General features: G+C 29.2%; 1 protein-coding gene across 1 annotated transcript; it reads right to left on the bottom strand.

Moving 5' to 3' along the window:
• Positions 1 to 48: 48 nt before the first annotated feature.
• On the bottom strand, positions 49 to 4,787 carry LOC110723076. Its single transcript, XM_021902358.1, has 2 exons — positions 4,021 to 4,787; positions 49 to 1,827 (listed from the first exon to the last, which is right to left on the bottom strand). The coding sequence occupies exons 1-2, from the start codon at positions 4,634 to 4,636 to the stop codon at positions 224 to 226; spliced, it is 2,220 nt and encodes a 739-aa protein (XP_021758050.1). The 5' UTR covers positions 4,637 to 4,787; the 3' UTR covers positions 49 to 223.
• Between the last annotated feature and the right edge of the window lie 8,020 nt (positions 4,788 to 12,807).

The following is a 12,807-nucleotide window of genomic DNA, read 5'->3' on the forward strand; positions in this document are numbered from 1 at the left end:
TCTAACTTTGTACTTCCTCGATGTTTTATTAATCGCAATACAAGGCCATAAGGGGATGTACATTTTTTTTAAAAGTGACACGGAGTAAATGATGTAATGTTACAATTTATGTTAAGCTAAAAACTACTTGACAAGGTAAGTTAAATGCCATCACTTAAACTGTCTAAAAATACAGTTAAGAATTACACCAGCATCTGATATGTTCTACACTTACAATTAGTTATCATTTATGAATAATCAGTTTAGTCCATCCAAACCCCTGATTTTGAAGGAAACGTTCTCCTAAACCAAGATGAGCCATCAACAGCCACACTAATGTGATGAGTTCCCCGCCTTTACTTAATTGCGCGACATGGGACTTGGGTGAGCAACGCGTAGCAGCATAGCATAGCAGCTCTACCCAAACCTTGCTCGTTATCTCCCATTGAATGTCACCAAATGTCTTTAGTTGCTTCGCGAGAAGACAAGCATCAAGCAGCACAGATTTGCTCTTTTCACACTTATTAGCTGTCATAGGCAGAACCTCTGCTTGCATCTTAAGGACTTTATTACAGAACTCCTGAAAAATTAACTCGTCTTTTTTTGGACATGTATTTTGGCCTTCTACTGATGAAATCTGACACATCAATTTCTTGGTTACAAACTTCTTAGCCCCTGCACATATTCTTGTAAACCAACCACTGTCTACGTTCCGGTTCATAACCTTCTTAGCCTCTTCACAGGTATCCTCGAATCGAATCTCAGACATTCCCACCACCAGTGATACCAATGACTTCTGCCTAAGCAAAAGATATGTCATGTAATCTGAAACTTGCTTACAGAAATTAGGATAGTTTGTACCTCGAACATTGTCATCAGCAGTCCAGTAGCATATATCAGTAGCAAGATGCCAAATCAATACACTCTCATCATACTCAACATCCAAAGTCCAAGGATTTAAGTACTTTGATACAAGAAAATAATCATTCTCTAAGACCAAATTACCTCTAGCAGAGTACACTTCTTTACTCGCCTTTATATCAGTAGCTAGCTTTGCTTTCTTCTGTAGTTCTTCTATGATGAAATTCACTACAAGTTGTTCATCAACTTTCTTCGTTTCAACGTATAAAATTCCCATAAGTGCATCCCTAATCCGCTTTATTATAATGAACTTCAAGAATGAAGGAGGACTCTTAAAACATCGATCTAGTAAGTTGTACCTTGAGATGGACTCTGCCCACCTAAATCGACTGTGACCTTTTGTACACCTTAGAAGCTTAAGAAACCGCATCATATAAGATCTCATGTGCTTCGGCAAGCCAACCTTAGGGGTGGTAATAACCCACCAATCCGAGACCATGAGCATGATCACGACGTATACATCAAGGGCTATAGCACCCCCCAACAAGGCAAAGGTTATGCCAATATCGGTCTCATGATAATGGTTTTTGTTCTCGAAAACAAACAATAGTAGGGATGCCACAACCGAGAGGAAGCTAACTATACGAACATAAGCTTGTTTCTTTTGCAACAAAAACACCTTCGTATAGAAGATATCATACACGAAATTAAGCTCTATTTCTATTACTCTGTATACCTTTGATGCAGCCTTATCAAGGAAAAATGAACGACTTTCTTCGCGATCCTCTAAGCTTAGAAAAGCATCAGCTAGAAGACCTTTGAATTTCATGTAAAATTTATATGCATCTTTGATCATTCCATCTTCCTCCTCTTCTGCATAAGCATCAATTCTAGCCTCCCATGTGTTAAAGGACACTTCATTCCTTATGTAATTTTTCAAGTCATTTTGGTGATCAATTCCTTCTAACTTGTTGTCTTTCGATCGATCTGTAGAAAATGTTATAAACAACCAACAAATTAGAATTTTGACAACTTAATACGAACTATGTAGCAATAATGAAATACTCGCGAGTAATATTAATTAATAAAATGTGGCACCTTAATTAGTTGGATTGAAGCTTGCATAATAACCTTATATTCATATAATTCATATACTACGTAATAACCTTTTTGTAGCTAATTTTTTCTAGTCTTTTGGGCAATTAGAGATTTTGTTATGTCCAGGAACATCTTGGTGAGCTCCTAAATTATTTTGTATTAGACTAAGTATAAAATGATATACTCCCTATGTCGGTGCATATAATTGTTTCATTAAAAGAAAATACAAAAACTCTAATTATGAATTAACATTGATATAATTGTATAAGAAATAATTATCATAAAAAAAATATTTGTGCAACTTTTTACATATAATTTTTGTCTTATTATTGATACATAACTAAAAAAAAAATTAGCTAGCAAATAAGTGTCTTAAATAACGTGAAATGTAAACTTGTAAAGGAGGGATCCCTTTCTTTGTTAAAGCAAATCAATTCCTACCACACAAATCATAAAAAGTCCTCAAATTTCCTACCACAAAGTTGCACAACACCTAGAATCTAGACTTGGAGGTTTGAGTCTATTAATAAACTACCAACCACATATACGTACACGATTTTTTAAAAACAAATTTTTTTCTGTATAGGTGGATGATGTTTTAGAGCAAAGGTTTACTTTTGCAATTTAGCAATTAGGTTGTCACTTGTCACTACACTTCATTCATATGGGTTAAGAGTTTAGACAGCCCATTTTGTATGCAACTAGTCAAATCAATCGAATAACCTCAATCGAATAACCCTTAAACATTGATGGAGTACCCATAAAATACTAATAAAGTAACCTTTGTAATAATAGATGAGAAACCTCTATAAAACTAATGAATAATCCCTATAATGGCTCATCACACGAAGTGGCTAGTTACATGTAATAATTTGTACGAGTACTTAAAAAGGTATGACAATATTTTTATTTAATAAGTTGAAGGGTGTGTTTGATTCACCTAATACTTATATTAGATCTTACTTCGTATTAAATTTACTTTAGTTATAATTTACATTTGGTTATTTTGTATATATCCTTATTAAAAATAAGGTGAACAAAACAAGCCTTAAATATTGTTAAATTACTTTTAAACCATATAAGTTCGATTTATATTCCATTTTAAAGTGTTCTAATTAATAAACTCGTCTTATTTTTTACGTTAATCAATTTTTCTAATTTGATATTATCATTTTAATTATTTATATACAATATCAACCTTTTTCCCTCACTCTCTTTTACTTTAATTACTTTTTTCTTTGACCGACTTACATTTTCATTACATCTCAACTATTTAATCCATACACTTGAACACCCATCCCACTCACTTTAGAAAACAAAGAGAGTAATTAAGCATATCAATGATCAAATTTATTAAATTAGCAAGTCTTGAAAGCCAAAATGTTTCAATTAAAAGAGAAACAAAAAACAATGGCTAGCAATTTCATTAGATTTGTTTTTCTTAATTAGACCATTTATATCATCATATGGACCATATGGTCCGACAACCAAGAAAATATCTTTGGCAATTTGACTTGTGAACTACCAAGTACTTGACAATCCAAGCAACTTGTTAGCCAACTTTACCCAAAACGAAAAAGAAAATTAAAAAAAGCAGTTGGCCATTTCACAAATAATCAGCTGTTGTTTTTACCAAACATGATCATAACCGAATAATATCCATAAACGCATCAAATTGAATACAATTGACATTTTTTAAGAGCTATACCCAGTTAATTTATCTGGGGGTATAACTGTCTTTTTAAGTACCAGTGAAGGAGTATATACGTCTTTTTATGTACTAGTTGAGGGGTACATGTGTAATTTCCTCACCAATCAGTAAAAGCAAGTTGCAAATAGTAATTAGACAGCTCACCAAAAGTACTGAACATATAATCATGTTTTTTCAATATATTTACAAAAATGTCATATGATTAACAAAAATTCGTTTATCTATCATATTAATTTGTATTTTCCCATTTTTAAAATAAATTAACTACAACAAAACTAACAATATAATTTAATTTGTTGAACCACAAAAAACAATATCATCTAACATACTAACACCTTATATGTGTGTATATACAATATACGCGTACGTACCTTGAATATCAATTGAGACATGGGAACTACCATTGCAACAATGTTCCTCCTCCTTGAACCTCGCGTAGTCAGGTCCAGACTCAGGCTTACTAGCAAGTGATTCTCTAAAACTATTCATGCTAGCAAAGTACAAAGCCTCAGTTCTCTCAGTATACTTGATACAACCATCCACATACATAAGGACCGTCGGCATCCACAACCGATTATCGCCTCGTAACGATTGTACAAACACATAGAGCGTGACAACAAGCTGGATAGCGAGCTGCAGCGCGTGCCGGTGCCATAGCTCATTGTCTTCCAAAGCAAGAGCAGTAATAGTGTCCGGACCACCAAGATGTAGCAAAAGAAATGGTGCCCAAAATGCTAGAAGATCTTGCCTTTGCGGCGAGTCTACGCCTTGGCTACTTGTGATCAATCCAATGGTGAATAATGCAACCGCGTCGGCTGATAAATAGAGCAGCCACAAGCAGAATTTTAGTATGCGGCTCGCACACCGCTTGCGATACGGTGCTAGGATTGTAAGCAATGCTTGAATCAAGAGACTAGTAAGCATGAAGAATCGGTCGTCCCATGTATTCCATAGCTGCATTACTCTCTCTACCGTTATATTCCCCATTGGGAAGATCGTGTGAACGGAAGTTGTATCACCCTTTGTTTTGTAATAATCGTAACGTAAGGAAAATTCTGGACTATTGACAAAAATAAAGTGATCAAAAGAGATTGAAAGAAACGTAAAAATAAAAGAATAATGTTGTAATTAATCTGAAACTTTTATATAAAATTAAATTAAAAGAGGAACTATATTATGTATTATATATATATATATATATATAGTGTTATAAAATACTCATACTAATAAGTGTGAATGGTTGAGAAAGTCATATATTAAGAAAAGTTGGAAAATAGAAAGGACCAATAAGAAAGACAAATAGTTTAGTCGGACAAAGTAGGGCCTGAAATGACATGGGAATTAGGAGGGAAGTATTTTGTGTGTTGTATTTTTCATTCTTTACATTGATTTTGAGTGGCCAAGAATCTTAAGTGTTTTTGGTTTGTACTCAAATTAAATCTTAATGGTACTGCTTCAATTTGGACTTACGGTTGTAATTTGTTATGCTATGGTCCTCAATAACTCATGGCTATTGAGGAATTGAAAGTCTATATTGAGGTGGCTTTGTGAAGTTTCTCGTCGTACTAATCCGTACTACTACTTTTGTTTTATTAAAATTGTAATAGTCGTTAGGTGGAGATATTTTTTAAAATTTTGCATTTCTGTTTTTTTGGATAACTTTTACAATTAAAAAGGTTTTTCCTTTTACTTATAATTGTTACTCCATCCGATCCTCAATTATATGTCTATTTTTCTCTGTTATATGAGTAATAAATGAAAGAAATTGACACTTAATTAAGGGATGAAGGGAATAATTATAACAGTTTGATTAATAAAATTTGATTTCACGGTTTCAGTCAAATGGTTGCAATAATTAATTATAAATGAATGAAAAAAAGTAATTTATTATTTAACGTATACATATACTTTTAGCTTGACCTACTCTTCATTTTTATACAAGATTAACTCCCGTGTGATGCACGGATATAATAATACAATTTATAATTGTGTAAACTTCAAAGACATACCAATAAAAATATGTAAAATCTTTGTATTATATACAAGATTATTAACGTAAATCAAATTTCCAAAATTAAAATAATATAAACAAAAGAAAATTCATTTCTACAATAAAATTTTGCGAACTTTGTAATTAGTTGGAGTAATCACACATACTGTATAAAAGATTAAAATTAAAATAATATAAACAAAAGAAAATTCATGTCTACAATAAAATTTTGCGAACTTTGTAATTAGTTGGAGTAATCACACATATTAAAGATTGATATTTGTTTTCCTTAAGATATTTAAAAGGTTTTTTTTAAAAAAAAAAAATCTTGAAAACTAAAAAGTTTAGTGTAAAGTATTAAACTACTTTGCAATCAGTATTTAGATTTTTTTTTTTAATGAAAGGAAAAAAAAGTTTAAGCGGGAAAAAAATGAATGAGAAGTTGACACTTGTACAATTTGAAAAAAGTAATGATGTTAGCGGTTGTTATTTTAGTACTCTGTAATATTTATAGATTGTTACTAGTATATATATATATATATGTTACTTAAATTACTTGTATGATATTTGTACTTATTATTTTAACTATCAATATGGCCTGGGTAAGCAACCCATAAACCTCATTTTACTTAGCTAAACTATTAAGATGTTACACAAAACTAGAAATAAATTTTTATCTACATAACTAGCATAGTGCCCGTGCGATGCACGGTTTATAAATCAAATTATTAAACCCATAGGAAAAATAAAAATAAAAACAAAGGTAATTCATTTACTATTAAAGGACTTGGTTACTAATGGTCAATAAAACAAATTAAAGCCCGTCAAAAAAAAATTAAAGGAACGTTATTTGAATAGTATATTATGTTATTTGAATTTCTTTTAATTTTTTATAATGTTATTTTATTAATTGAAAAATAATTGAATAATACTCCACATAGCTATATAAGAAGTGGACTAATTTATTTATATCTCCCGTTGAGAAAAAACTAAAAAAAAATTATCATACCATCCGCATCAGTAGCTACAATCAATCTAATATATACATGTTTTATTTACCTGTCGCACTCATTAAATCTATAGACACAATAATAACCTTATATTTGACCTACCAGAACATATATTTTCCTAAGTTAAGCATTGTGCCAAAAACTATATATTATATAATAGTCATATATATAACCTATAGCTGATTAAATATAGTATACAACACAAATACTTCGTATATAGGTATGGATACTGATAATTTTATATAAATAAAATATACGGAGTATATATTACTAAGATTTATTAATTATAAAATGGTTAAAAAAACTCTTATAATAGTGCATGGACATTTATATATCTAAAAATGTTCTTTTTACATATATTTTCCCCCATTTAATTTAAAAGCCTTAAAATTGTCTCTCGAATTCGTTAAATTGATTTAAAAGGTTATGTTGATTTCAATATTTAAAGCCATTTACTATTTTCATTTCCTTTTGTTTTAATTTTTCTATTTAGAATTTATTAGACTATTAGGTTTCAAGATCGAAGTCAATATCTTTTTACCGTACAATTACTAAATCAAAGTCGCTCAACTAAAGTTTTGGACATTGCATAGCTACACAACATCCAACACATTTAATGATTACATGCAAATAATTTTAATAAAACTACTCATTCGATATAAGTTATTAAACAATTTAACTATATATACATTTTGATAGGTTAATATCTTTCATATTAACAAAAATTTACAAATGTTATTATTATATTTTGAAAAAAAATTTAGACTTTGGAGTTTTGTATAAGATAGATAAAGGATAAGTTAATTCTCGTCATATATACATTGAGTTTTGGGTGTTCTATCCGGTTCACCCTTTGGGCTAATCCAGATTTGAGGATTTGTTCTAGGCTATTAGGCTCCACTCCCCTTCCGATTGTTGTTGCAGGGGATCGAACACAGGTCCTCCCTACCAAGTGTAGTCTCAATCACCACTAAACCAACAACCAAACACTTGGTATGGAGGACACGTGTTTTAAAATATTATATTATATACATATACTTTTTTATATTATAAAAAATATTATATTATATAATACTATTATAGTTAAAAGTATTATTATGTATAAAACAACATAAATTATTGCACATGATTGTTGTATATCTAGTATAGTACATGAGCAATGCACGATTTTAAAATCAAAATGTTAGTTTTTCTTAAAAAAAATCATAAGTAATAGCATTGTTAATACGAATATTACAATTTAAAACACGAGTAATAGTTATAATACATTTTATATCTATCCTTTTTCTGTCAAATGTCTAATTCAATTTAACTTTTATTCTTCTTGTTTAGATTAATTATTGGTTTTTTTTTTATTTAAAATGCAAGAAAAACAAAAGGCCATTGTAAAAGACATTGTATAGAAAATGAAAGGCCGATTAAAATTAGATTTTTGTTCAAGATTATGTATTTTTTTCAAGACAACATTTCGGCTCAGCATTCAGTATTTGTCAAGGAGTACAACAAACGATAAAAGTAATTTTTACACTATTTTGTATCTTTATCAAAAACTTTTGTATTCAACCGATTACTTGAATTGAATTTAGGATAACTTGTAGACTATTTTGGGTAATTTTTATCAATAAAGCATAAATAACTTTCATTCATTACAGGGTAGCTTTTATAATAGGTGCACAATATTTTATTGTACATCTAATTTTTTTTAAATGTTTGTATTGATTTCATAATTGACGTCAAACTAAATTCTATCGATTTTATTTAATTTTCATAAAAAAAAACAATATTAGTCTTTCAAAATACGAAATATTTGTTTCCTTAATTATGCCACTTTAATCATATTGCTTCAAATTAGTTATTATTCCTTAACTTGACTATAAATAAAGATTGGAAAGACTTTATGGATTATTTGTAGTATTGGAAAGTATATATTTATTATTAAAAATTAAATCAATATTTATGTTAGGAAATCATGAAAATCTTATACATGTATAGAAACTTGCTTTTATTGTTTGAAGTTTAACAAAAATAACTATGCTTGAATATGTAAACAGTAATTATATAAATATATTTTGTACTTAAGATAAGCCAATGAAAGAGTGACATTTGTCATCCTCACATTGAGGCGCTTGTCTTTTAGTATAATAGATAGATAGATAGATAGATAGATAGATAGATAGATAGATAGATAGATAGATATATTAAAGAAGATGATATGAATTTGGAGAAAGAAAGGATGAAAATATTATGAAAATATGTGGTAGTGAACTAGTGGGTTGCTGTTATGTTTATACCAATATGAAACAATATTACATTACTAAAAATTGTAGTGAAATGAGTTATTATATGCAAGCAATAATTCCTTACAAAAATGCAAGCACATAGTACTTCATATGACTCATTCACTTAGGCCCTGTTCTATTCACCTTAAAAAAAATAATATTAAGTTAAAATAATTTCAGTTCAATAAGTTCAGTTCAGTAAAATTAATTTCAGTTCAGTAAAAATAAGTTCAGTTCAATAAAATTTAGTTTTCTTACAGAAGAATTATAATAGAAAATCAGTAAAAATAATTTCAGTTCGGCAAAAATAATTTAAATTCAGTAAAATTAATTTAAGTTCAGTAAAAATAATTTAAGTTCGTTAAAAATAATTTCACTTCAGCAAAATTAAGGTGAAGAGAACAGGGCCTTATTCATGTTCATTTTGATATATTTCTTTAGTTTTATTTTAACGGGTCATTTGGTATGAATATTCAAAATAAATTGAAAACGAAACAAATAAGAGAGAAACTATAAATGAATTATTTAGGGCTTGTTTGGCATCATTTTTTGTTTTTATTTTCCTGTTTTTTTTTAAAACTAAAAACCAAAAACTGGAAACAAGAAAAAGGTGTTTCCACTTTTTTGTTGTCAGTTTTCAAAATTATCATGATTTTAATAAGTCTAAATTTTTTGATTCATTATGTGACATATATAATATACTTTTAAAAAACAAAAAATCACAACAATGCCAAACGAACCCTTAACTCTTAAATTAGATTTTCATTTGTTTGGTTGTACCATATAAATGAATCACCTAAGGCCTCTTTCGATTTACTGAAATGAACTGAATAGAGCTGAAATGAATTGTTTATGAGAGAAGGAAATTCGAAACTGAACTGAACTGGTTGGAACTGAACTAAATTTAAGTTGAAGGAAATGAGAGCTTGTTTAGTCAGCTTAATTTTAGTTCAGTTCAGTTCCTAATTTCCTTCTCTCATAGACAATTCATTTCAGCTCTATTCAGTTCAGTTTAGTTGTTTTCAGTAAATCGGAATAGACCTTTAGTCCAACCCCCTTTCTTTTTGTTTGAGGATGGCAAGGGTAATTGTTATGTTAGATGGAAATTATTATCTCCTTGTTACCCAAACCTTTTAACCAAACACTTTGTGTTAGTAATAATTAAATTAAATCCATATCCAACTTTTAATTATAAAAAAAAAAAAAAAACACTTTTACCAACACATGCTCTAAATGTTAAATTTTTTTGATACAAACAATAAAAAAAATACTTAAAAAATAAAATTGAGACGAATTTAACAAGATGTCACATGACTGTATTTTGAAGTATAGATAATAATTATATCATAAGATTTCATTTGCACCAGAGTATACGTATCAAGAGTCCAAATGAAACAAATAAAAAAACAGAAGAGTAATAAAAATCACATGATACTCCGTACTAGACATCATAAACATAAATCAGAAAAGGACACATAAGGAGATTATAGGGTGTGATAAGGATAGGGTGTTTTGTTTTCCAAGATAGGGAATTAGCTAATCAATATGCATAAGATAATGATATTTTCTTATTTGATATGAATTGAGAATAATATCTACTCTAGGATAAGTGGTTCATAGTTGTGAGAATATGCTTATCTCCCCCACTCTTCCTAGTACCTTTTAATAAAGGTATGATTTGAATTAGTATTCCCATTATGTATCCCTTCTTTACCTACTACCCTTGTATCATCTTACTGAGATAAGAAAAGTGTATATTATTATGAGGAGTTATTGTGTCAATCTGGATAGACGAAACCGAGATAAGAAAAGTATATATTGTTATGAGGAGGTATTGTGTCAATCCTTCTTAGCCAGACTGACAAAATGCACATTTTTAATATCTTCAACTGGCTGGATGATATCTTTTATTGGCTGGATGATATCCTCTACTAAATGGATGATATTCTTTATTGGCTGGATAATATTTCTACTGGCTAGATGATATCCTCTACTAATTGGATGATATCCTTTATTGTTTATATGATATTCTTTATTGGTTGGATGATATTTCTACTAGTTGGACAATATCCTATATTGGTTAGATGATATCCTTTATTGACTGAATGTGACAATATATCTACTAGCTAAATGATATCCTCTATTGACTAGATGATATCCTCTATTGACTAGATGATATCCTCTATTGGCTAGATGGTATCCTCTATAGGCTATATGATATCATATAACCTATAGAGGATACCATCTAGCCAATAAAGGATATCATAGACACAATCATAAATGATATTTCCTCCGTTCAATTAATATTGCAACAATGGACTTTTTACACTATTTATCACTCTTGTTTGACCACATAATATGAGTTATATGTTAAGCAAAATATAGTCAAGTGGGATCTTGTTGGATTTGTCTCATATAATACTTTCACAATATCAACTTTTTATAATTTTTACTCTTACACAATTATAGATATTTAGCATATAAAATGTGTTTTGGGATACGTAATTTCCTCCTTGTTGTAATATTAACAGAACGGAGGAAGTATCATATAGCTAATAGAGGAAATCATCCAACCATAATATCATATAGCCAATAGAGGATATCATCCATCCCAATAAAGGATATCATAGTCACAATTATAAACGATATCATATAGCTAATAGAGGATATTATCTAACCATGATATCATATTGACAATAGAGGATATCATCCATCCAATGGAGGATATGTATAACTTGTTTGAAGATATAGGTATAATTTGTTTGATAATATGTATAATAATGGTGGAACCTCCATTTAAGTTTTCGTATTAAGCTCATGGGCATAACATAACTTGCTCATTTCTCAACCAAAATACATGCATATGTTATTAAAATGCTCACAATCCAACATACAATCATATGGGAAAATCAATTTCAACAATTATACGTCACGTAAGAAAGCCCCAATTCGATTTTTGGGCATTTAAAAAAAAACCGAGAATCTCAAGCTTTTTATCACTTCCGCCATGGATGACCTCGTTGCTCTCCTTCGCCGTAACCTCCACCAACTTGTCGGGTGAAAACTTGTTCTTTATCGTAAGAAGATGACGGTGATCTGATACTTTCTTGAGTACTCTCAACTGACAAAAAAACATTGCCGCACCCAATACTTTGTGATATTAACCATAAATTTTTTTGACAGACATCCTGAATGACGCGTGTCACTTCATGGTGTTATTTTATCCTTCCAAAACTCTTCCTCCCCTTTTAGAAATTTTTTATTTATTTATTTTTGGAATATATGTATAATACAACTATAATATATAGTATATTAATATTATTCCTCATGTTAAATATACTGTATTATCTTTATAACAATTGTATTCCTTTTATTTCGTGTTCTATTTACTTAAAATAGCTACATAAGATTTTGAGACCTCTAATTAAGGGAGAATAAACTATAATTTAGAAGTTAATATATGGTGGAGATTATGCCAAAAATACAATATTAACATTTAAATTATCATTATATAGTTATACAATAGTGCGATTCAAGGAAAAAAATAATTATTTATTGTTTTATTTGGAATCTCATGAGATAATAATTGAATTACCTTTCTATTAAATAATTTTGTAATAATTTTACTAACTTATAACATTATTTTCCTTTTAAAAAACTATTAATTATTACTAAAAACAGGTTATGCTTACATTGATAATTTTGGACATATATTCCTATCATTAAAAAAATTTCCCACCATATGATGTTAGCTTCAAGATTTTTTAATTTTAAAATTATTTTACTTAGCTTATTTTTTGGAAGTACATTGTACATTTTTTTTTTATTTTTTTTTATAAACTAACTTAATTTATTAATAAAAAGGCATACATACGACAT

The sequence above is a fragment of the Chenopodium quinoa genome, unplaced genomic scaffold (genome assembly GCF_001683475.1).
Source record: "Chenopodium quinoa cultivar QQ74 unplaced genomic scaffold, ASM168347v1, whole genome shotgun sequence".
Classification (NCBI taxonomy): Eukaryota; Viridiplantae; Streptophyta; class Magnoliopsida; order Caryophyllales; family Amaranthaceae; genus Chenopodium; species Chenopodium quinoa.